We start from the raw sequence: 27,379 nt of genomic DNA on the forward strand, positions 1-27,379 counted from the left end.
GTCAGTTGTTAAAACTACTGACAAACGCCATCCATTTTCTGCTCAGTTGCCTTCAACGCCAAGTAAGATTCACAAAGAAATCACTGACTTTAATAAATACATTTCTTGTAAAATTGCAAGTCACAGGTATCAAGTTTTTTCTTCACTGACCCGTATCATTCTACAAGACCAGCTTTCATCTCACACAGACTCACACAGGTGCAAACAGACAACAGCAAAACTTTGTTTGACACTCACTACTTGACAACAAGATTAGGACATCCAATCTGAGCTCCTTTGCCAACATTTTGCCTCTGTTTTTCTCTACTGCAACAGAGAGTTCTGTACTAACAGGATGCACCTTTCCTCCCCACTAAAGCTTGAAGCATCAGGAGTTAAGTTAACCTCAAAGAAACAGCTCCCCATAAGCTTTAGCATCCCCAGACAGCAGTGGCTCCTTTCTGGGAGGAAACCACTACTGCAGATCTTAAGCTGCATACAGAACAAGCACATATATATTTATTACATGTTACAAAGACACCAAAAAGGAAGAGTTTGAGATAGCAACTGTTAAATCACAGAATGAAGACAGGAGGTGAAGGGACACAAGTCCTCAAACCCAATCACATCTTATCTGCTACCTGAATCTCCTCTCCAGATCAGCAGCAATGAAATTATGACAATATTCCACTGCTTCAAAGATTTGGTTTCCAGTACCCTAATATCCAGAAGGCTGTCTCATCTGATTGCTTTAAATTTAATAATGGCATAGGATTTCCCTTGAAATACAGCCCAGATGTTCTGCTGAACCACTGGGGACACTTGCAAACTACAAGGGATCGTTTCCCACTATATCCTCTTGCTTCATCAGGAGATCACTCATTGATGCACATAATCACCAAGACACAACAGAGGTCCAGCAGGCCAGCTGTTTGGAATAGCTGAGCAGGAACTGTCCTAACTGGCCCTACACCCTTCCTCGCCAACTAACAAGAAAGCAGGTTTAACAACTACAAACTGAATCCTTATGAAAAGAGGGAGAGCTCCTTAACAGATTCAGATTTTGTTTTAAAATTAACCTGAAAACACCAGTTTGAACCTCAGCCAGCAATTATTTCTAGATTACTGCCTATGGATGTCCTCAAAGAGCCCACATAACCTTTCCAACTCATGGCTACCCAAACATACTGGATGGTGTTCTCCAGTACCAGTCCATTCCCTGAAAGCAGCAGAAAAAAATCCTGGTCACAGACATCCAGCAGCAAGAGCAACGAGTTGGTCTGCTAAAATACATCATCCATTTCAGACAAGCCTGAAGACCTGCTTAGTGTGCAGGCAAGCAACTTTGCTCAGTCACCCTGCTCATGCAGTTAACTGAGGAGCAGAAATCTCTGGAAATCTGCCTGCATTTAAAAAGCTTATAAAGATTATAAGTTGAACATATTTTCATCCCCAAACAGACACATTTATATTTAAAACAAAAAAAACCAAAAAAAAAAAAAAACCTGAGTGGGAAGAAAAAATAGTGAAGTTCCTCACCAATTAGAAAAACTACCTCCAACTTGATTTTTTTAACAAGATTTCATTATGATATATTGGCTCATTTTTCTTTTCCTCCACAGAGTAAGATTTCTATAATTTACTTTCATTTCTCTCAGTAAACTATAGTGATTGCATCTTTCTTTCTATAAAGAAGTGAATAGTTTATGTGAAATGTATCAGCTGACTTTCATTTCCACTTCTTTCCATAGAGTCCCAGTTATTTTCCTACAAGAGATGTGACAATTCCAAAAGTTTTCAAAATGCCAGCAATTAGTGCTTGGACTTAGAACCACACCACACCTAACACAATCCCCCACGCTGTTCCTCTATGAGCTGGAGCCTATGATACTTTCTCCAATTTGCACTTCCACGCAATGCTGCAACATCATCTTGGCATTTCATCACTCCAAGCTGCCCAGACGGCACATGCCAGCTCACTGCAAGGGACAGGCACTACGGCATCACTCAGCGCTGACACTGTCGGAGCAGTAACACTTCACCACTTACCAGTGCTGTGCAACAGACACATGATCAGAGAGCAATCTTCTAGTGGTTACTAAGCTCAAACAGTGTACAGAGGCTCTGATCTCAAGCTAAGTATACAGTTTGCTGTAATTACACTGAAAGAACTTGGGGTTTTATTATTTTTATTAACAGTCCTCCTTTTTTTCTTCAGCATGCATTCAAGAACACTAACTGTATTCAGCTTGCAGACTGGAATCAACATTTCAAAACCACATTTCATGTTGTTTCACTGAGTTTTCACAGAGTATACTTATTTGTATCCATTCATACACACAAAATAAACTTAGTTTTTAGACTTGCAACAGTATTTATAATGACAGAATATTATTTATATTTGTTGCAATACAAATTTTTCCAACAGCTTCAGAAATTCTAAAATGAACTGTTTTCCTATTTTTCCCCTCACAACCACCCTTGATAATTAATGTTGATGTCTACTACTTGAACCTTCTGGTTTACAAAAGACAATAAATATAAATAAAGCCGAACTAGCAGCTAAAGTAAACTACTTTCCACAGAGTTATCATATTTAATTTATAAAGACTTTATTATACATTGACCTGATCAGCTTGCAATAGTAACAGTTTAACAACCTCCAACTGCCATTAGTACATTAAAGTACAGCACAGTCTGGAAGTTTCAAAGCTAATCTAACCACAGAAATTCAGATTACCAAGTGAAAATGAACTCCAAAAGCAGAAACAAATTCAACCTCTCTTTAAAATACAGAAAACAGACCTAGTGGGTACATCCCATCACAGTGGTTTCAAACGGAAAGACAACATAAGCAAGCCACCTGGTAAGTGCTGTTGCTTGAAAGAGCTTGTAAAATACAGCTGAGGTTGTGCTACACCCCCACGATCAATGCTTATACAGACAATAGCCACAAACATCTGACCCACTGCTCCCACAACCTGGGGATCTTACTGGTGAGAAACATCACCTGTGAAGTTTCATCTTGAGCCAAATTCTGTACATTCCTCAAGGGAAGAGTTTCCAACATACAGCTTCAGATCCATCAGGTACCTCTATATTTTGCTCCTATTTACAATCGCACATGATACAACACCACATTTTGAACAAAAAAAATATATATATATATCACCCATGTTATCCCTATCAACACTACAGCAAAATACTATCCATAGAAATCTGCAAGATTCCCAAGCACATACTCCAGAGAAGTCTTTCACTGCCAACCAGATGTCATTCCCACTTGTTTAAGTAAAACACAGAATGGCTCCATACTAGGTACACTTTAAGAAGTGCTAGAGAGCCAAACTGAGGTCCAGTTTAAAAAGTCAAAAAAAGTAATTTTTACTATGCATACCAGCTTTTACCTGTAAATGCTGGTATGATGATCATAAGCTCCAAAAGCTGTACAATACATACAAAAAGATAAATCTCAACTTTTCAATAGAGCTTTTCTACACTGAAATGAAGTCCAGTAGTAATGAAGTTAGTCCTAATCAAACCAAGATGAAAAATAAAAAGCTGCTTTCATAGGACATCTATGCTACACACTCAGAAGAATAAGCAACTACCTGCTACTTTCTGGAGTTTCATATAGGCATTTCAGAACTTCCAATTTTTTTCATATTTCTGCAGAAAATGCAACCTCCTTCCACACAGAGAAGAACACTTCCAACATAAAGAAAATCAACACATTTACAAGTCTATAATATTAAATTTATTATTCCTCTATTGATTGAGCTTAACCAAAGCTTAAAGCAAGTCAATTGTAAGAGAAGAAAGCACTGTACACTTATGGTTGAAGAAAACTCCAAACCAAGTGTGATTGAAGGCTTCAACTGTCCCAGTTCAGAGCTTTGCAGGGTGTTGCATTTCCCCAAAATGCCACATATGGGTACCCGAAGCATAAATAAACTCGTCTTTACTCATCCCTCCTATAGGAGTGCCACCATTTAGTCAACTAAGGATCAAGTACTGAACACTCTAAGGTGAGAATTATTGAATTACATAGCTTGTTTTATATACTTCCATCCCTCAAGTAAGCCTTAAGGCCAGAGGCTCCTCTTCAGGCTGGATGAGGTGAAGACAGTGAGCACTGGGCGAGAGGGGCATTGTCATCACCCCAGCATGGGAGGTCATAGTACCCGCAGTCACCCAGAGGACAAGAAAAAATCTAATAACTTCATGGCATCAAACACCATCAGCAGTATTTTTAGCAGTGCCAGGAGGTGGTATCTTCTTGAGAGAAAACGACAGCACTATCACTGAATACAAGCCTCATGGGTTAGCCTGGTTTTGCTGCTCTGCATAAAATGAAATATAAGCAAGCATTCAGCCCAAGAAAATCTGCAGGATTTTGTATTTAAACACACTAATAAATTAATAATACTGTACAAAATACCCAACCAGCTCTATTGCGTGTACACCAAATTTTACACATTGATTTAGCACCTTGTTTAACTCAAACTTGAGGCTTTAATGCATATGGTCCAGGACAGCTGATTTCCAAAGAATTTACTCTATTAGACTGGTCATAACTCCTGCCTTACATTCTGCTTATAAACCCAGCATAATTGTCAGCAATCATGCCTGCAGGATGTCCTTACTGCAATTTTCATCATCTTGGCCTTTTGCTATCCAACAAGTCAAGAAATTAACCCAACACATGTAACAAAGCATCTCCGTTAATTAATCTTGCACTTACCAAAAACCCTCTCCCCCTTGTCTCTTGCTTAGTTTAATCCCACATCTTCCAGTTATCACCCAACTTTTTTTCAAAGCTCCTTCTCTCTTTTTCTGCTGTGATCCCAAAATATGCAGACCAGCAAAACCAATGCTTTCTCTTATTATTAGCTCAATTTTGAGGGGGCAGCCTGTTACATTTTGGTTTTTGATTTAACAAAGCTGATCCTAGTGCTGAGGTCAGCTGAATTTACTGAATGTTGTCAAAATAAAAGTTATAATTTGATCCTTCTTTCCTGAACACCATAAGGCTCTAAAAGAAATCCTATAGCTAGGTTTGTAACACCAGATGCACTAAAATGCATCTTTATTTTAAACTGAGAGTAAGGGAGTCTAATGAGAAGGACCACAGTCCACAAATTATTAGTCAATTCAGGCCTTTTCCAGCATTCCAGCTCTTCCATGGGCCACAGAACCTCATTCCACAGCCTGAGATGTTCTGCAGAAAATATAAATGGCTACAATTTTTTCAATAATTTTTTTTTATGGCAGTTTGAAACAGGGATGCAAGTGTGTTAAGATCACTATTGTTACAGGCAGGGAATAAATCACTGTTCTCCACACTGTGTTCCAAGCTGTCACCATACACACAAGAGGTTAATTAACTGCTATTACAAATTTGACATGTAACCTGAAACAAAAGGCATCTCCTAACTGTTATAAAAAATTTGTGAAAACTATGAAGAACAACCTTCTAAACAAACTGCTGTCAACTTGATTCAATCCTGGTGAAGAATGCCCATGGTTCATCAGCCAGCCTTAATTCCAGGGATGAGAGCTCCCAGGGAGGACAGACACAGTTCCTCCAGGGTGAAGTGGAGGCTGTGCTGATGCTGAAACTCTGAGCCATGACCAAGGGTAAGACCCTCAGCCCAGCCCCTGAGCTCAGAACTGGACTGCAGGCCTCATCACTTTATTGACCACTGCAGACCTATGGGCCTGCTAAACACACAGAAAGGTACAACCTGGCTCTATCCACTGGGCTGTCTCCACATGAAGACTGAAGCTCCACCATGAAAATGGGGGGTTGGGGGGGGCGGTGTGTCCAAAGTCAGCTGATGGGTACAAGCTCTGAAAATCCAACCTCCAAGAACCTCCCAGAAACTGACTGAGGAGGCAAAGTTCCCATTTATAACAACAAAAATAACAATCACAAATGGCATGGTAGTTTTGGTAATTTCCAATGAAAAATGCAAATAAGAACTTCAATAAGTTCATCTTCTTTACTGCAGCTTCCCCCCACCTAAGAGAGAAGTCCCAACTCTGGGGAAAAAAGTACCTTCTACAAATTCACCTTTCCATTTGTACAACATTCACTGTTAACTTGTACACTGCCAATATAATCCTTAATCACAACCAATAAACTCAAAGAAACGATCATGCATGCCTTCACTACAGATATATTCTCCACTTTTCTCAGAAATAAGCAACTGATAGGCCAAAACTGAAACTATTTAAAATATTCATTTGGAACATATTAAAATACAAAAGGTTTCAAATTAACACCTGGACTTAAGCAAAACCTATTACTAAACTGAATTCTTCACGCAAAGGAAACATTTCAAAGTTCTTCATAGTATTTAACAGCAGAATAGCAAAACCCATTTCCTTGAAAAAGTAACTTAACACAGGCTAGGGCTTTGGAGTCAGTCACTGGACTTAAGCTACAATAGTAACTGCAATCCTAAAAGTGTTCACAGACTCCTCCCACCAAGTAAGATATTGTTCCCATTCCTTTCATATTTATTCACCCGCCTTTTCTTTCTCCTCACTGTGATTCTCAAGTGTTTACTGAAACCTGAAGAACAACTTAATTGAAAAAAAGACTTAACATCTCAACCACACAGACCTTTGTAACAACCCCAAACATGTATTTTACATTGCCAATCATCTTTGCCTTTCTCCAGTAATGTCTTTTCTTTCCCTTAAACTCCAGCTATTTCTATTTCAAGCCTAAACAATCTGTCCCATTCCCCAGGTAAAGCCAGCTGTCTATCACTCAATCTTCCATTTTTCCATCCAAACTCCTTAAGCTGAGATCAAACACTACACCATATTCCTCTTCTTTGGTTCTTCAACTACACTGCAGTTTCACCAGCAAGTACCTCCACACACAAATTCTTACTTACATGCACCCATGATTTTTGAAGTGTTTCCTCAGCATTCATTCTGCTTTCCCCTTCACAACCTCTACCCTTCCCAAACTCTACCCTTCCCAAACTCTGGAAATCTAAACTACAGTACTATTATCCTGCAGTTATACTACATCGATATAATTTTACTCATTCCTCCAAAACTAGGCATGGTGACTTCAAGGCAGAAACTCAGTAGGTCCACCTATTTAGACTAGTTCATGCTGTGTGAACAGCATGAGTTCAAAGTAAGACTTTAAATACAAATATGACAGTAATATATTTTACTGATCTTTGCTATTGTATCAAATTCACATGAAGACTTTTGGTCGCTACATTGTACCAACAGTCATTTAATCAATGAAAACTTGTCATACCTGCTCCTTTTCATTGTACTTGTTGAATAATCACCAAAAAAGACTGAAATACTACCAAGGAATTCTTTATGGCATTCTCAGTCACCCTGCAGTTATTGTGGCACAGTGACAACTCTTGCTTAAAAAATTAGTAAGGCCATAAAGCAGAAGTGACCTTTCAATTTCTTACACTTTAAGAACAACATTACCCCTTCACATTATGTAAGTCAGGCTTTCTTCTTTATGGACTTTAATACTGAATCTAGCTCATAAAACACGATCTGGAAAAAAATCCCAAACCTTAACAGTTAATTCTGCAGTACTTCCAGGAAATTGATTTCTCTGACTTATTAATTGCAAATTCAGCTTAATTGCCAATACTCTTTCAGTTCTTTCTGCTTTTGAGTGTATGCTCCCTTTTAAGAGAGAGATTCACACTCATACTACTTTTCTGTCACTAATTATTACCACTTACAGCATGAACATCTTAACTTTTCCATCCTAATCTGTTGCAAGATAATGACATTTCAAAACAAAAAAAAAAACCTAAAAAATCCCATCACCACAAAAGCCTGACATTAAGGAAGTGGGATAAGGGAAAGGATATGGCAAGGGATTTTAAAAGTTGTTTTTTCTCTTGCCCTCCAGAGTAACAACAGAACAATTTAAAGGCCACAAACACCAAACAGACCTCATGTTCCCTTTCTGTTCCAGATCCAGCTTTTCGTTCTGTTCCAGATCCAGCTTCTCTTGCCAGTGTGCCTTCACAAAAGCACAATCCCATTACAACAGTGGGTTCAAGCCATTCCATTTGTGTCAGAGACAAGTGGGCCAAATGATGACACACAATCTTCCTGCATTAAGGGAGAAGAGACTACACAAATGCAGGCAGACACCTATTTCCTCAATGCTCTTCCATGCCTGTGATGCACAGTATCACAGAATCACAGAATCACACAGAATCATGAGGTTGGAAGAGACCTCTAAGATCATCAAGTCCAACCTATGCCCTGACATCTCAACTAGACTATAGCACCAAGTGCCATGTCCAGTCTTTTTTTTAAACACATCCAGAGATGGTGATTCCACCACCTCGCTGGGAAGACAATTCCAGTGCTTTATTATTCTTTCAGTGAAAAATTTTTTCCTAATATCCAACCTATACCTTCCCTGACGTAGCTTGAGACTGTGTCCCCTTGTTCTGTCAGTTGCTGCCCGGTGGAAGAGACCAACCCCCACCTGTCTACAACCTCCCTTCAGGAAGTTGTAGAGAGCAATAAGGTCACCTCTAAGCCTCCTCCTTTCCAGGCTAAACAACCCCAGCTCCCTCAAACGTTCCTCGTAGGGCTTGTTTTCCAAGCCCCTCACCAGCCTCGTTGCTCTCCTCTGGACACGCTCAAGTATCTCAATATCCTTCCTAAATTGAGGGGCCCAGAACTGGACACAGTACTCAAGATGTGGCCTCACCAGTGCCGAGTACAGGGGGAGAATGACCTCCCTGCTCCTGCTGGTCACACAATTCCTAATGCAGGCCAGGATGCCGTTGGCCTTCTTGGCCACCAAGGCACACTGCTGGCTCATATCCAATCGGCTGTCAACCAGCACCCCCAGGTCCCTTTCTGCCTGAACACTATCCAGCCACACTGTCCCCAGCCTGTAACGCTGTAGGGGATTTTTGTGGCCAAAATGCAGAACTCGGCACTTAGACTTATTAAACTTCATACTGTTGGACTCTGCCCATCCATCCAACCGATCTAAGTCTCTCTGCAGAGCCCTCCTTCCTTCCAATAGATCAACACAAGCTCCCAGCTTAGTGTCGTCTGCAAATTTACTAATGAAGGACTCGATGCCCTCATCCATGTCATCTATAAAAATATTAAATAGAACTGGTCCCAGTACACACACCGTAATAGTTTCTAATCCATACCCTGACGAAATCTATTGTCGTTAGGTTTGAATTTGCTACAAAGGTGTTCCACACTCTTGAGAAAACACATCTCTACAAGCCAAGTACCTGAAAACCTCTACAACTCCCACCAGGGACCTTCTTTCTTTTCTCAAAATGAAATGAATAGTTTCAATAAACTTCTAAGAAACATGACTGAACTGAAGCAGACCAAATTCTCCAAGCAACCTCTCTGATGAAAAATCTAGAGTTAACTTAACAGCTACAAAAGAATGAAATAAATTATATTCACTCTAGAGCAGACTCAGAGTTACCATCATTAGGTGGAACCTGCAAACTTGGGTTACAAACTGCAGAACACTACCTGTCTCAACCAGGCAGCAGTCAGGACAAATATCAGACTGAATTTGGCACCACAGTCATTTGTCCATCACAGATTCTGAGCTTTTATGTGAACCTAATGCAGTAGCAGGGGGATTTGGAAAGTACAAAAATATTAAAACAGTATCTATGTGCTGCCCAAAAAAATTCAAAAAGCAAGTTCTTCCTACCTAAATTACTTCTTCAAACCTAAACAAGACAGAGAAAAAGGTTATTCTACATCGCCACACCATGGCTGGCACAGAACAGTTACAGGGATTCCCTCACCTTTCATAATAACAAAATTAAGCGATCCTATGGTTATATATTCATTCCAGTCACTGCACTGGAATAGTTAGTATTTCATATAGACACATTACCTGCAAATTCACTAGGATTCATAGTACATTCACTTATTATTTAGCTTAAAGCCAAGCATTTTAGGTTTCAGAAAGCTTACTGGTTTTTCTGCTTGTAACTGTTTTTACAGACCTAGCTAAAGACCAAATTTGATACAAAAAGTAACACAAACTATCACACTGAAGGAAAAGAGTACAAAGTCTTCTGTTCCTGGAGACATTAAAGTAGCCAAATACTGCCTACTCACTCAAAGAAGTAGCATGATATAGTGCTTGCACTGCAAGAAAGAAGCACCATTTGGGTTATTGGCTTAACCAAACTGCAGTGTCAGTTACCCAAAGTTAGGACTAAGTGTCCAGATGACAAAAAAAAGGCCTTCAAAAAATTCAGGACATTTGTGCAGTAGGTCATGGTGCTGTGCATGTAATTTTCCACATATACCTGAAAGGCTTTTTAAAGAGATGCATACAGTTAAAATGTACACACTGATTTAAGTGATAACAACTACAGTTGTCTTTAAAAAAAACTTTAAAAAGACTGACCATCAAAAATATTCTGATTTACAATCTAAGAAATTGTAAGACTCCACAGAGCTTAAGTTTAACTGTTTACCAGCAACTCATTTAGGTCAATTACCTATCTCATACATTCTATCATAACAGCTAAACTTACATTTCAGATAATTTTAAGAATATAAGTATTTAGTGACTGATTTATTATGCTCCTTTTCAAACAAACTCAGTGCTGAAGTTTCTGAACCCATGTCCATTCTTCATTAGATCAGCACAGCACTTGGTTGTTTTCATATAGCTAAAGCACGACGGTTTGGCTCCAACCTTTCAACTTCCCCCCTCATACCTCATCTCTGATGATAAAGTTGAAGTTCCCTTAAAATGAGGATGAAAACATTCTGCCACTTGCATACCAGTTACTGAGAGACAAATTAGCTATACCACCACCACTCTGCACACATACCTCCCAAAAGCACTCAAGTCAGTATTTGAAGAGAGCTCCAAGTGCTATTAGAAACACTCTCATGTATTCATGTAAGACTGGACCGGCAACACAGAAAGCTGGCTCTGCAGCAATGCTGGAATGAAGTGGGGGAACTCTAGACAAATGAATTTGTTATATTTAATAACTTTGCCTCCCCTCCTTAAGGAACAGGGTTTCCCATACATTCAGTCAGTGAACTGCCAGTGTCTAATGTTACTTTTAATTAGCCTCTTCACTTTTACAGCTGGTTGCACTAGTGTTGCTCAAACACGCATGGTTTATACAGTCTGCCCTTGTATTAGAAACATTTGCCCAATAATGAAAAAGTATTGGCAACCATCATTTTCACTTCAGAGCTGAGCTTCCTGATCAAACAAGCAAGGACTTTCCACAATCCATATCCATCCTCCCATCAAAACAAGTAGCAACACTGTGGTTATACCGCTGAAAACAAAGAAGTTTCATAAAAAGCTCGTTGAGAAGCACATTCTGGCATATGCCACCACAGCAAGATCACTGAACAAATGGGTGCTACACAGAGGCTTCACATTTTAATGACAGAGATCTTATTAACTTCATCATAAAAGGCACTCAGCCAAAATTATCTAAAATAAATTCTTCAAGTAGTTTTGGTTCTGATTGTATCACTGTTTTCCTCCCCAAATCTGCCTAAGTGACTAGAAAGCATTTCTAAGCTTTCTACTGTCACATAGAGCAGTGCTACATCCACATATTCACATTCATTGGAAAACAGTTGACATTAAACTATTTGTTCCAAACTCTGAAATTGCTAGCTGGAAGTTCCACCTTCCTTCAGATGGTCAGAAATCAGAGCCATACAATCCAATTGATTCCTTGTTTAACCATACTGTAAATACAACACAAAGAGTTCAAAGAGTCACCAGCCTTCCTGAAGTAGTGGCCAGCCCAAAAGGCCGTACTATGCCAGAGATAGTTTAAGGCAGGATTAATTCCTATTTTCCCTGTGCAAGCCTTAGAAGTCCTTACTTTTTGGTTCTAAACTACACAGGGAAATTAGATTAACACTCCTGTGTACTGTGCACCATAAGGGCAATCCCCACTCCAGGCCCCAAAGTCTTTCCTGACTATGATCAACCAGGTCTAATTCACTGGTGATTCACAGCAAAAGAACTCAAAAGTTGAGGAAAATGGTGAAGCTGGTGAGAATAGCAAATACAGAGTTACACATTGATTTTGCGGAGCTCAGACTCATGCTGAAAGAAAACACACTCCCTGTTTCTGAAAGCTTAACCTAAGGTATTTGGGAAGCAACTAGTAAGACCATTTGAATTTCAGGCTGTAGACATGAGAACACACAAGAAAGATAGCCACAAAGGAGTAAGTTTTGCCTCCGCAGAAGCAGTAATTGAACTCAGGTAGAACTCATCCGGCTAATTCTCTCCAAAGCTGCCATGCTGTGACTACACAAACAAACCCGGAATGGTAACAAAGGAATATGCACAGAAGCGAATACCAGCAAGTGAAAGGAGTCACAGCCAAACCATCCAACACCCATGTTCAGGCTGGAGCTACCGAAAAGGAACACTTTTAGGGCTGCTTTTTTTTCCTTTTGGTGCGCATAGCCAGGAGTGAAAAGCACCCAGGTCAGGGAGATGGGAAACACTCCTAGCACAAACAACACCCAAACATTCCACTTAGTAACAAAGCTACAAGAAAATAACTAATGTCATCTGTATAGAAAACTAGCCACAGTTAGACCTACCTGATCATGAGATAGGGAAAGAGAGGTGGATTTCAGTACACAGCCACAAATCAATGTGCATACTACCAACCAACAGGTTTTCATTTCATGGGAAATCCAGACTGTGGAAAAAACAAATCTTTGAACTGCAATCACATTCTCATCGCAAAAAAAAAAAAAAAAAAAAAAAAAACAGAGAGGAAGAGAACACTTTGAAGTTACTCTTTCTGCAGAAGCATTAAACCAGCTTCCCTTTCTCTCCCTCTGTACACAAACTACAGCTCAGTTTTCCAAAACCATGAGAAAAAAAAAATACAGCCACAGAGCACCAAGGAGCATCAGCAAACGTGGAAAAGAGCAAAGACAACCAAATGTATTCGGCAAATCTGCCTCCAGGCCAAAGCAGAGTTTATGAAAAACCTTACAGCAACAGAATTTAGCATCTCATCTGCTTTTCAAAGACATGCAGATCTAAAGCAGAAAACTGACACAAAACTAATTTGTATATTTCCCTGAACTTCAACTAAATGTTTCCTAACTTGTCCAGTTTCTAAACTGCTTCTTTCCAGCCAAATAGCAAATATAACAACCAGTTTTCTTCCACTAGTCTATACTGAACAACTGCAATCCTTTGTTTCAGGGTCTAATCCATGTATCTGAATAATGAACCTAAACCAACTGCTCTCAAACAGTGATCCATTGGCCAACCAGAGGTTTTAAATCGTCCATAATACATAGTCGTTTCAGTTTTGCAGATCAGAGGGCCAACACAGTTCAGTGCTGCTGAACAACCCACTGAGGGCCAACAGCACTTGCCACAAGAAGCAGCAACTTAGGAACCACTACAGCAGAAGACTGAGAAACAAAATAAAGAAACCACAATCATTATTTACATTACTGCAGCACTGGTGTGCCTAGAAACTGGAAACATACTCTTTTGCAGAGTCTACAGTCTTCAGCACTCCAAAATACTCTCAGCAAAACAAGCTGCTGATTTCACCGAGTAGAGGCAATGACTTTAGGGGACAGCATGAGCAATGTGGAACTCAGCAGCACACGTATTTTTAGAAGGCAGACCTTCAATGTCATCTGCTACACAACTACAGTCTTCATTTTTGCATAGATCTCTCTCTCCACTCAACACAAATTCAGAGCACAGACATTTAAGGAAAATAGTACATGCTACGAAAAGAATACTACTTAAAATAAAGCGTCCTTCAGGTTTCTTTAAACCTACAAAGCCTCAAACATCTCATAAAACTACATTCAGACCATAGCAACAATTCATTGGTAAAGAACTGGTTTTAATGCTGATATTACAGAATGCAAACAAAATCTGACTGTGACATTAATGGGCAACTGCTTGAAATTTGGTAATACAAAGTCACACACTATCAACCAATCACTGAAGTTCTTTCATGTAAGTCACAATTTTATCATTGACTAATTACATTCTTTTTTCCCCACCCTAAATAGAAAACCCATACATAAAACAAATCATGTGGTAAAATGTTACTTTTGCAACTTTTTTTTTTCCAGCAGTAGTACTTAGACACACAAAAGGAACTGCTAAAAACATCAACATAGCCAGTTATATAAACACAAGTACCTTCTTGCCATTATTTGGAGAAATCGGGACATCAAGGATGTTAACTTCCTGACACTCAAGGCATCAAGGTCAAAACAACTGGGGACTTGAGCAGCATCCATCAGCTGATTCTGTCTATTGCTACCTCTCACTAGCATAGTCAGCTTGGGGTGTTATATCCAATGGCAGTTTCATACTTTCTACATTGGAGATGGGACCTCAGAGGTTCTACCCCGTTTTTAAGGTTGCTAATGAATATAGACAAGTGCTAAGTAAGCAATTTTATAAACCCTAGACATGCAGTCTACAGGTATTGCTCATAATTTAGCATAGCATGCAGTTTAAGTCTACTTCTAACATGAAACCACACTGTTACAGTAAGCAGTTTTTATTGACCCTTGATACTGAATTTTTGTTTATGTTTTAAAGGATCAAGTATTTGAGTTGATGTACTGTTTCTTATACATACAGAAAACCTAAGCATGCTATGACTTCCTATTTTTTTCCAAGAGCCTACTCTTAAGGAAGAGGGGATTTTTACTAAGTAATTTATGCTAAAAGGAGAATCAACTGCTTGGCAAAACAAAGAGCCCATGCCCCACCCCAAATCCTCCATTTAAACATTCCATCCAAGTCAACATTCCCAATCCCCACGGGCTTTCTGGTTTGTGCTTTTTTTTTTCAGATAAGCACTGAAACATCTTTAGACCATACCCAAAAATCAAGAATCAGAAAAAAGCTTTCCAAAACAAACCTGCACTTTTAGCAAGTCCAAAGGAACAGGCACACAAGCATGTTTCACAGCATATGCTGTGTCTAAGCCAAACACTAGAAGCCTTGGATCCATTACCAAGAGGATCACAATGTGAAATCAAAAGACAGTAACACAGAACTGTGTATCTAACTCCAGACATCTGTAGTTTAATTACATTTCACAACAAGGCAAGCATTGTTGTGACGCATTTGAACTTGAAAAAGCAGCTATCACCAGTTTTGGTGAGTCAACACACACTAGTATCTTCAATCAATTCTGTGAACAATGAAGCCAAGTTTTCCTTTTCAGTAATTTTATTCTAATGTGAAACATGAAGAAACAAGCACCCAAAAAAACTCCAATATAGTATGAAACTTTAATAAAAGTTGCTTAAAAAACAAAGAGCAAAATTTTAAAATAAACTGACTTGACTCCTAATCACACACATCTTTCTGACATCAGGAAGAGTACTTTCAGACTGTCGAGAAAAAAAAAAAAGAAAGAAACAAAGATCTGCTGTTGAAACATTACTCCCAAAGACTGTTGAAATGCATAACATGAAGCTTCAGAGACAGACAGTTTTATTAACAGGAGGCTTAATTTTAAACAGTATATACAAATCACATGACTTTTCCAAAGTTGGGACCACCTAGTAATCTGTCAAAACAAAATTATGCTAATGAATTACAGAAGCATCTGTGTAATGCAACCGCCTCTTTATTGAAGTACACCTTTATACAATCCTTCCACGGATTCCTGTACTGTGAAATCCTCTCAGGACGCAGCGCTGCACAGGTTTGCAAATCTCTCCTACACACCACATGAATAAAACTGTTGCCACTTGCACCTCTCAATTTTGCCTGCCCGTACACTTCAGTGTTCCATGGTATGCAACACCAAAAAGCACTGTTTTTCTTGGTCAAAAAAAAAACAAACCCAAAACAGTTTGAAGTTTACTATGTTTAAGTACAATGATTTGCAGGGAATAGCAGGATTTTTTCAGGCAATGCCCAAGTCTTAAAATTTATCACAAGCCAAGCAAGGATGAACCAAAAAAATTCTACTTTTCACTTACGTAATTACTTCCTTTCCATTTTTCTCTGTTTTTCCATGGAAGGTTTCACTCCACAACAAAGAAAATGGCAACTCTTTACAGACTTTGAATACAACAGTACAACTTTATTGCAAAAATATATAGTAAACTCAGTACTTTCACGTTTTGGAGAAAAATAAATTTTATCTCTGAATTCACCCACAGCAGTAATTCACAACAGAGCTGCTGAAGATAGAAGTTTCTTCCATTATAACCTAATTTAGAACTTTATCTGGACTCCAATCTTCTACTATTAATCACCACTTTGGTTCTCTTAGCAGAGACTCTATGTGAGGAGTTCAAGAGACGTGAGAAACACCAATATCCAACTAGTGTCAAAGATCCTTTCTCAACTGATTTGTGTAATCCTAACAAATCAAGCTACTTAAACAATAATGATTATTTTCAACTGAAAACATTTTAAATGTACTATAAAACTCATATGATTAATGTTTGAGGTTAGCTATACTTGTGGCAAAAGTCTTATTCTGCACAGTTATAATTGCAATATATAAATAACTAAAGGTTATACCACACAGAACAGCTTGAATTTTACAGAAAGATTCTGCTCATACTCATAGGAATTAGTTTGGTAGACACATCAGCAAAGGGCATAATTCAACTGTTCATACAGTGAGAATTTTGGAAAAAATAAAGATACATACACAAAACAATTGATCTGTGTACACTGAGAATTCATTCAGTTGCAGAATAAAATCAGGACCTTAAACAAAGCTTTGACCTGTGAACAAAGCGAATTCAGCCAGCTTTTAACCAAATCTAAAAAGAGCTATCTAATTTACAATGGCTTACAAGAACACCACTGAAGAGCTTCGCTGACTTCATCTATTTCCCTTATCCAAAACTATGTCAAACCAATCTCAGTTTCTCAATAAGCACTGTGTCCAGAAGAGTTTACCAAACTTTTATGACGAATAAGAATCTGTCCAGCTTCTCCACATACCTGTACGAGGAAAATCCACCACACCTCTCTCCTTGCAGTGTTTCTCATGTAATGGCTAACCCAGTGCTCTGTCTTATCAAAACCCATCTGTTTTACAATTTAAACAATCCACAGGTTCTATCCTGGAAATACTATAAAAACCAATCCAGATGCATTTTTCACAGCACTATGAATATCTATTCTACAACTACTTGATGAACAGCTACCCTAATACAAGTTTTACTTTTCTGGAACCTATAGGCCTGTCATTTAAATCAACAACAGCTGCCATAGCTTCATCACGAGACTCAAATGCAACCATTGCTTCTCCAGTGGGCATGCCTTTTTCATTGTATTTTAAGCACACTGAACCAGGGATCACTTGGTAACCATAAAAGAAATCCAAAATTTCATCCACCGAAACAGTAAAGGGCATATTCTGCACTTTAATAACAGTTGGCCCTGGCTTCCCAGACCCTGTTCCAAAACCTGGGGGTCCACCAATATGTATGTTTCCTGGTCCAGGTCCAAACCCTGGAGGTCCACTTAAATGTCCAAGACCGCTAGCAATTGCTGGAGGACCAGCACCAAAGGCAGGGGGCCCACTTAAATTACCAGGACCATTACCAAATGTCTGAGGACCCCCTGCAAAACCTGCTGGTCCACTCAAATTAGCAGGACCACCTGCAAAACCTGGTACTTCGATACTTGCACCAGGTAAACCACTAGCTGCAACTGTGGGTATTCCTGGTCTAGAATCAGGAAAGCCACCTATTCCAGGTGGTGGTAAAGGGGGACCAAATGTGCCAGACCCACTGAAGTTACCAGGGAAATTAAACGGAGGACCATTATTTGGTTCTTTAGCATTTCCCCCCAAGAAGGCATGCTCATCCCCACCAGGGCCCTGTGCTCCTGGCACAGCTGCATTTCCCTGGATCGGTATTTTCAGGATCTTTTTTCCTTGAGGAGCAGCTGGGTTTCTCTCAATATCTCTCATTTCTTCTACAGTTATCAAACGCAAATTAACATCTCTTCCATTCAGTTTTTTACGGTGCAAGCGTTCTGCCTTACGAGCATCATCTTCAGCTTTAAACTGAACCAGTGCTTGTCCTAAACCTTGCCCATTATTATCAAGAAGAATTTGTACAGAGTTTTCTTCTACTGCCAGTCCCTCTAGAAACTGAAGTATTTCAATTTTTGTTATATTGTATGGAATATTAGATATATGCGCACACAGTTTTGGCAAGCCTGATTCTCCCTCAGCATTCATCAGAATTTCTCTCTGGTCATAGCTGAAGTTCTGCAATCTTTTACGAATCATATCTATCTTTTCTAACATTGCCTTTTTAGTAATTGGATGTACCTGAATGAAGCGATTCCCTATGTACTGCTTATGATGACACAAAGCTGCTTTATAATCAGCTTCATTCCTAAACTCAACAAACCCCTCTCCAATTGCCTTTCCATTAGGTCCATAAGCTATATAAATGCTGTCCTCAACTATATCCAGCTTTTTAAAAAAATCTATCACATGTTTGTTCTCAGATTCAAAGGGAAGACCTTTCAAATAAACACAGAAACCATGCTCATGGGGAGATCTTGACCGCGACCTTTTCTGTCCAGTGGGAGATTTGGACCTAGGATGAGCCTGAGGAGGAGGATGTGCCTGCCCAGAGGGACCCATGGTTTGCTTGAAAGTTATGTGGCCTCCAGCAGCTACCCACTGTCTCTCTGTTGCAGGGCTAACTTCAACATAGCGCTGAATCATCAGCATTCTGTTTCGCTTCAGTGCTTCAAATGTATCTTGAGGAGAAAAAAACTTAACTAGTCCATTTCCATTATTTCGACCTACATGATCCTTCAGCATATGGACTGCATCCACACGGAGCCCAAGGAAAAAGTCTTTCACATCAGATTCTGTTGCAGTAAAGGGCATTCCATGAACGCTGACATACAAATCATCTGGATTGATTGGAATTGGCTTGACACTACCTTGAGAATTCATCTGGATAGGATTTACAGGATTCATGGGACCAATAAACAATGGATTCAAGCCGCTGTTCATATTCACTGCTGCTCCAGACCCATTCATTCCAGTGGGTAAGGGTGCTACAGGTGGAGGATTCATAGGAGGCATTCCTGATATGGGAGGCAGAGGCGTCATTGGAGGTACAGGGGGCACAGGGGGTATTGGAGGAACTGGAGGAACAGGAGGCAGCGTGGGTACAGGAGGTGGAACAGGTATAGGGGGAATAGAAGGCATTGGTGGCAAAGACGGCATAGCTGGGATAGGAGGGATTGGTGGAGGAGGTACTGTGTTCATTGGGGATGCTGTGCTAGGTATAGATGAGCTAAATGTTGGACTACCAAAGGTACTCCCAAGATTTGGAGGTGCAGTGCCAATACTGGCAGTAGAAAATGTGGATATGTTTTTATTGCTTTCATGCACTGTAGTAGAAGCAGTTACTACACTAGGAGAAGGATTATTAAAGTTAGGTACAGTAGTAGGTAGGTTAACCCTTCCACTCATTCCAGAACTAGGTGGTGGTCCCGACCTGCTAGCATTTGCTGGTGGCATATCTAGATTGGCAGTTTCAAAACGCCTACGACTGAGCTCAATCATGTTCTGCATTTCAGTTTTACTGCTCAGCAACAACGTTACTTTTGACCCTTTAATTGTACCACCTGTGCGCATCATACCAAGCCTTGCATCTTCATCAGTGGCAAAAACGATGAAAGCCTCACCCAGTTCACCCCCTACAATATGCACGCCCCCATCAGGAATGGTCAATCCAGAGAAGAAGTGGCGAATGTCCATGGTCCCCGCCACAATCGGGAGACCTTGCAAGCGGATGACCACAGCCATGCTGCGCTGAAACAACACACACCTGCAGATGAGAAAAGGCAACGGCTATGTCAGACTACTGTTCGTGACACCATGCAATCACCTACAGACACCATCTACTATATTTGTTTATATACACCTAATAACATCTTGCAAAGATTAAGTGTGTTTATATTCCAAGTTCCTTATTCGCGTTTGTTTACTTCATACAAACTGAAGTATTAAACATTTACCAACACAATCAGTATACATTTTGCACTAGAAATTCCAAAATAGCTGTTATACTAAGACCCACAAGTGTCAGTTAAAAAAAAAAAACAAAGTAACATCAAAAATCAGAACTATTACATCAGTAGTTCAATAATTAATGAAATATAAGCAAAAGAAATATTTTCACCAGACAAAACAAAATTAATTTACCATAACCCTGACATGGTATCCACTGTACCTGACAATGTGGCTGAAAAATTCTGTACAGCTATGGGAAACAAACAGTTCCCTTTAATTTGGGGAAGGATTTTACCTCCTGCCAGGTGAAGACAACCAGAAATATAACAGTGGGTTGGTAAAGAACAAAAATCCATTACGGACAACTAGCAACTGTGAGACTCACAAGACATCTGGACAGGGAGCATGTGTATTATACTGACCTGATGCTTTTTCCCTTAGCAAAGGCAAGAGGTCCAGATAACCTGAAGCATGCTAGTATAAACTAGCCCCAGATAATTTGTGACAATAGAGACCTCACCTAAATTAACAACTATGCCTATCTAGATAGATGTATGACCATTACAATTTTCAAAAACAAATATTCTTTAAAAGTTGCAGATATTCTGCCTAGCATGACCCCTTACATCTCAGACGTAAGTAAATGAATTTTATCTCCACAGCTGGCATTAGCAGATGCTTAAGGCAATTCTGAACAGCTAGATCTGAACAGTTACCTTGTGATCTCAGAAATCTGAGCTCATATCAGAAGTTGAAGAGGAAACTAGACACTTGTCCCTTATGCAAACCTTCAGCAAAGGCTGAAAGCATGATATTATATAACACATATAGCACAATTAGCACAATTCAACATCTCAGAAGCCAGTCTCTTATCCTAAACCATCAGCAACAGCACCATGCTTCACTTGAGCCACTTAATATCTGAAATTTCTTGACTTCCTAAGTGCAAGCCCGTTCACTATCAGCATGGAAGATCTCCAAGGCTCTGTAAGTCACATAACAGTAGTGTTAACTCAGCATTTGAAATCAAGGATGAACCAGATCACCGAATCAGAGAACTGTTTAGGCTGGAAAAGACCTTAAAGAGCAAGTCTAACCAGATGTCCAATGCAATGCCACAAAGCTATGCATCAAAGACTCCTGGCCATGCATCAAAGCTCTGACCAACCACAATCAATAATCAATCATCTCCCAGCAAATCAGCTATATCCCAACATACACTCAAATCTCTAAGTTGGCTCCATTTGCTTGTCCAGGTCACCCAAACACTTTTGAGAAGACAAGGCTTGAATGACTACGTAAAGCCACAATTTAATCAGATAAGGCTGAATCCAGTACTTAATGAAAACAAAAGTAACAATTCTTCTACAGGTGAAGAAGCAACAATCCTTTTGTTTGCATAAAGGAACCTCAGACTACTCAAATGAGTCCTTAAGTACTTTGTTCTGTTGACCAACACACCAGAGCTAAATCCTTCAACACACTAATGAACTCAAGCAACATCCTGGGGTATAACAGGGCATTGCCCCACAACTATCACCAGACACCAGAAAAGAGTGGAGGACCTTCTCCCACAAGGAAACAGCAAACAAGCCCATTTGCACAAAGTCAGCTCTGCGGTTCTAATCACTGTGCATGAATACTGGATTCCTTACTGCACCATCCTGAAAGAGAGACTAGAACTTGCAGTTCTAACATAAGATTTTTAAAAAAAGAAAAAACACCACTAAGAAAACCCCTATTCCACCAAGGAAAGACAGCAACAGAAAGGCTGATACTATACTAACGCTTATACTGTACTAAGCTTTGGGGACAATTTTTTTTGAAAGCAACTTTCTCATTTCCATGTTGAGGCAACAGAAGCAACATCCTTGATTTTAGCTCTTACAGTGGATTTACATTTAATCTGAAAATTCACTGCCCGATCATTTTCCAACAACAAAATAACTTGCCTACGAGGACAAAAAAACACAAGTCAAAGTAAGGACTACCTATGCTATCAAAAACATCTAAAAACATACCTAAGACTTTTTGCACTGTTTTAAGAAACAGTGTTTTATAATGATTCTGTTGTTTTATTTTAAATTTGCCTAGCATTGATGAGAATCTCTGAAATTAAAGTTAGAATAAAAATTATGCCACCTTTAAAGAAGCTATATTATAAACTCAAGGTTTATGTTGTGCTATAGGATTGCTTCTGAATTAGATGATCCTGTGGCAAGCAAGCGGTATAAAAGTATCCCTGGCTTGGCACCTATGATTTCAAAACTGGAATACTACTAAAAGCAAATCTTGCCAGGAGGTTTAGATTTCTTCTATTACCTATTATACATAGAAATTAGTTTTAGAAATTTTTATGTATCAGAAGTTAGAGACATTTGAAGCGTCTTATGTTAAGTGGGAGATTACTTTTAGCTATTTCCTTAATGCAAAAGGGATGACAATTTGATATAGCCATTGGCTGAACAAAGGCAACTTGGGAAGGCGTAGGAAGACCTTGTACTAAGGCCTGCTGGTTTGGAACACCTTACATTCTTTAACAGAACAACTGCATTTATAAATTATTTCAGCCCAGAGGACAAATCAACAGATAAAGTCACAGAAGAGTTTAAACATTTGAACATTTACATAACTTCTGGGATAACGCAAATCTTTCAGTTTTGCATTAAATTCAATAATAAAAACTTCATAATAAATTCTAAGAGAGTACTTGAAGTCTTGTTACTAAGTACTCTATTCAGATCCACTAAATCACTATTGACAAAAAAATCGAAAGAGCCGCATAGGCATATATTTACTAAAATACCTATCTGCAATGACTTCAGTGTACTTAATTCCATACAGAGTATTAAGCAAATGCTTGCTTAATATTAAGCAAGACCTGACAATAACATGGTCTGAATAAATAGAATTTTAAGGACTTGACCAATCAAATATTTTTGACAAAGGAACATGTAACACAGCTGCTTCATTTTTTCAAAATGTTGATACTTAGACAAAGTAGTAGCATCAGTTGTGTTATTTACAGAAAAATCTCAAGGACCAAAGGGCCAAATTTTAAAGTTCTAAACACTCACAAACCATATTTTTTCTGAAATGCACTTAGGAGACAATAACCCACTTGCTCAAATTTTCCAAGTAATGAAAATGCAAAGCCTGCTCAGATATTTAATTGTTCACTTGCAAAGACCAGCACATGCAGAGGCAACATTAACTTCAGACACAAAACAGGCTGCACACCAGTTCAACAGGCACTGAAAGCTTTTTGTTGGGCTGTCAGTTCTCAGGCTGCCTGCTTTTCTCCTAGTACAAAAAGGTACTTCAAGGCAAAAGTGGGGTTTACTGCCATTTTGTGTGTTTCGTATATCTGTGGAAAGACAACATCCTAGGGATGTACTACGGACAGTCCATCCCCATCAGCAAGCTGTGATCAAAGCTGGAGATTTACAGGCTGCTGACAACCAACCTGATTCAACTCATTTGATGAATTTTAACATTTCTTGACAGTAGTATCTTTTAAAATGTTGATGTTACACTGGAAAAAAAAAAGGCGTAAAAGATGACAATACTATTTATCTCATCAATGTGCTCGTTAGTAAAATAATAATAATTTGGGTCATACATATAAATTCATAAGCACACCAGATTAGCCTTTTAAGATGCATGGATTTTGCAATAGAAAAGTTCAGAAGATTCATCCTAGCCCCTGTGGAGTATTAAAGTACAATATCCACATGATACACATACACGCACACACAAACATATCTGGCAATTCTTGAGTGAAGACTAAGAACTGCACAAACACTGGTACTGTAAGAGGAATTAAGTATGAGACTGTCTCACAGAAGTTAAAACTGCAAACTACAGTTTTGTCTTTTACTTAAGGCTAAAATCAACCTGTCATAGTCATTCTAGAGCCAATTCAAAACAATCTGACCCCTTTAAGTACTGCAAAACCTAAGTAGAACCAACTGATGTACACTTCTACACTCCAACAGTTACAAACACAGACCTGTGGCTTGCAGCAAAGTAACTGCGTTTTCCAGCAGTGCAAAATAAACAGGAGTGTTCCAGACTACCACATACTGATGAAACAACAAAACATTAGTTTTGCAGAAAATTCTGTTTACGAGAAAAACAACTGCCAAAACCACCATCACCGGTGGTGAGTAGACAAGCTACAGATTATGTGACTCAAGTCTTTTGACACAAATTTACAGATTCCAAAAGCTTCATGTGTTTCTTAGGATATACTCATTATGAATATAAAGAAGTCTTCAATTCAAAAGCTCTTACCTGCAAAGACAGATGTTTTTTTCTTAACAAGTAGCAGAAGCCAAGCCAATCCTGTGGGCAACCAATTAAAACCAACTTTTAGACTGCAATAGAGAATAAATGGAGGCAAAAATCAATGCAGGCAACACAACAGCAGTAACAGTCCACAAAGAACTGTATACACAGAATTTCAAACCTGCAACCGCCACAAGGCACTGCAACATAAAAGAATCATAAGGGTACATTTTCTATACATTATTTCTATATGACTTACTGGCAGTTGCATTGCAGAGCTTTTGTATGGTTTCAAGACCAAATATGCCTTCCACAAAGAATACAGAAAGAGACAGAAAGCATTTAAAGAGTCTTTCAAATTTCCCATCACCAATAGGTGGAAAAAATCTCTTTGAAAGGCAAAGAACAAGAGTTAAATACTTGAAAGCCCTGAATTTTACCAAACCTTGCTTCATCAATAACACTATTCCTTCCTCCAACTGTGCATCTATTTACATGAACAAAGTAAGGTAGAGTAAGCCATGCCTAAGAAAACTACCTCATAGCTGCACCTGAAGAATTCTTCAAGTCACACTAGCTGGGTAAAACTAAGTGACATTTCACAGCTATGTCTATGCAGTCAACTCCACAGAGCACACAGCAAGAACTCCCAAAAGATACTCTAGTTTCATTTGTAATCTGCCATTTCATTACCCAAATCCTCATCAAATGCTCATTTTTTTCAAACCTGTATATAAATTATCTTCCCAGGTTTACAACTCAACAAAAAAGCCAAGCATTTTAAGTGGCAACACAAGTACTCTGTATTTAAAGATAGGATGGAAAAAACCTTTGCTCTTTAATTACCTGGCAGACCACCTCACACTAAGACTGTGATTCTCTGGAAAGCCACTGAGGAATGAATCCCACTAAGAACAGATAACTGCCTCCTTCTCACATAATCCCAACAAGCTGGTTTCCATTACAAGCATCATTACCAAAGTTAACTTAGAGCAAAAAGTACTAACAAACCCTTCACAAACTCCCTAACAGAGAGAATTAAACATAACTATTCACATATCTTCCAGGACATTAATGGCAGACTTACAAGTGAGAAAGATAAAACTACACTTATATTAAAATGACAAACGCATTTAGAAAAATAAGACTTTTGTTTATTAGACCTTTAAGAGAAACATGCAATCCGATATTAGAAGGACTCAACTACATACTTTCACGTATAGCAGTGTCACCAGCAGTTTACAAAGAAAGAAATGCAATCACCTGAAAAACCGTTTCATGCAAAACCACACCTGCTTCAAGCAGCAGATAAATCTTTCATGCACAAGGAACTTCCCATTTAGAAGAAAAATCTAAATCATTAGATGGATTTCCAGTATAGCAACCACACTCCTCTTCACAACACTGAAAACAAGCTGAAGAGCTGCAGTGGACTAAGACAACACAAAACAGTATTCAGAATAGGTACAAAACTCCACTCTGCTATATTTAACTTCTTCACCAAATACCATCTACTTTTCAAGTGTCATATCTCTCAACTTTAAAGAGAACCATTCATGCCTTCTATAGGCAAAAATAATCTTTCCCATCAAAGGAATAGCAAGAACACATTAACTAGATAAGCACCGGCTAGAGCACAGGTGTTCCCACATAGAGCTGGCACTGCATCTCTGGGAGTTCTCCGGAGAAACTCCACAACACCCTATCCACTGTACAGAAAGATCCAGCATCCACCGGACACAAAACAAATTATTAAACCAGAGGAATCCACCAAGGAAACAACCAGCCGATTTGCCTACCTAACCCCAGCAGATCAAGGTGGGGAAGTAAACCATTAAGAATAACAAGTTTAAGAGTCAGTAAAACCAGAGCCATGAAGTTTTTTTCGAAAGAAAAGTTACACTGTGTATTTCCGGGGCTCATTTGAACGCTAATTCGTTTTTTTCTTTTCTGGCAAAGGTGGCTATAAGTTTTTGGTTTTTGTTTATAGATCTTGGCGGGGAGGGGGGTATTTTGTTTGGTTGGTTGTTGCTGTTTGGTTGTTTTGGGGATTTTTTAGGGGACCTGATTTTTACCAGCAGAAGAGACTTTATTGAACAGCAACTCCGCTGGTGTTTATAGGGTACGCCGACGAGCGCTGGCAGCGCCGCAGACATCGGGGACCATTCTCCCCGCGAAGTGCGGAGTGCTTGCCTCACTTCGTCCCCCGGGGCGGAGCGGGGCAAGGCGCAGCCGCCCCGCCTGAGCACCCCCGGGACCCAGACACGCCGGGGCCCCGCGCCGACAACAGGGCCGCAGAGCTCCCCACCGCAGCCGGCCCGCCGGGCGCCGCTCCGGACCCATCAAATCCCCGCCTCGGGCCCTGGCACGACCCCCGCCATGCGGTCCGTGCCCCGGCTCGGGCCCCGCCGCCGCCGCAAGGTCACTCGGCCGCCCCCGCCGGACGGGCCCGCGGCTCCCGCGTTCGGCCCGCACAGACTCACCTGCCCGCGCAGCTCCGCGGGCCGGCCTGCGCGGGCGGCGAGCGGGAGCCAGGGACGGAGGAGCGGCCGGGGCCGGCCCGAGCCGCGGGCCTCAGCGTGCCCGGCCGCAGCGAGGCGGGAGCGGCCCCGCTCGGCGCCCCGAGGCCGCAGGCGGGAGGCGCCGCCCGGCCCGGCCCTTTGTGCGCGGGGACGCGCCCGCCCGGCCTCCCTCCCCGCCGCGCCGCGGGCCCGCAGCGCGGGACTGGGCAGGCGGCCCGGCCTGCCCGGGCGCCGCCGCACTCTTACCGAGGGATCTGTACGGGAAAAAGGGTTAGAACGGAGCCACCCGCCCGGGCCCGCGGCGCGCCGAGCCCCGCGCACCGACCGCAGCCGCACAAAATGGCCGCCGTGATGCGGCGCCGCTGGGGGGCGGAGGCCGGGCGGCGCAGGGAAGGCGGGGTCGCGAGCGGGGGGACGGCGCGTGCGCCGGACTGGGCGGGGCCGGGGCCCTGGAGCCGTGCCGCCTCCAGGGCCGCGCCTGCGCAGCGATCGCGGGGCCGCTGGGAGCTGCTGCTGAGGGAA

At 40.4% G+C, this 27,379-nt stretch overlaps 2 protein-coding genes across 3 annotated transcripts in view; both read right to left on the minus strand.

Moving 5' to 3' along the window:
* CPNE1 (copine 1) overlaps positions 1 to 27,161 on the minus strand; it is a 50,882-nt gene extending 23,721 nt beyond the window's left edge. Inside the window, 2 exon segments of the mRNA XM_064391476.1 lie at positions 24,342 to 24,424; positions 27,104 to 27,161. The gene's annotated coding sequence lies outside the window, so the exon portion shown is untranslated.
* Positions 15,233 to 27,237, minus strand: RBM12 (RNA binding motif protein 12). 2 transcript variants are annotated; one of them, XM_064391475.1, is made up of 3 exons: positions 27,104 to 27,237; positions 24,342 to 24,392; positions 15,233 to 19,860 (listed from the first exon to the last, which is right to left on the minus strand). In XM_064391475.1, the coding sequence occupies exon 3, from the start codon at positions 19,836 to 19,838 to the stop codon at positions 17,196 to 17,198; it is 2,643 nt and encodes an 880-aa protein (XP_064247545.1). In that variant the 5' UTR covers positions 19,839 to 19,860; positions 24,342 to 24,392; positions 27,104 to 27,237; the 3' UTR covers positions 15,233 to 17,195. The 2 variants fall into 2 exon arrangements, with proteins under 2 accessions (XP_064247545.1, XP_064247544.1); XM_064391474.1 differs by having other exon boundaries at positions 24,342 to 24,424; positions 27,104 to 27,161.
* Between the last annotated feature and the right edge of the window lie 142 nt (positions 27,238 to 27,379).

This window comes from Passer domesticus, chromosome 16 (assembly GCF_036417665.1).
Source record: "Passer domesticus isolate bPasDom1 chromosome 16, bPasDom1.hap1, whole genome shotgun sequence".
NCBI classification, from domain to species: Eukaryota; Metazoa; Chordata; class Aves; order Passeriformes; family Passeridae; genus Passer; species Passer domesticus.

Bases quoted from the DNA above. Each gene is read 5' to 3' on its own strand.
- RBM12 (XM_064391475.1), bottom strand. From the start codon at position 19,838: ATGGCTGTGGTCATCCGCTTGCAAGGTCTCCCGATTGTGGCGGGGACC.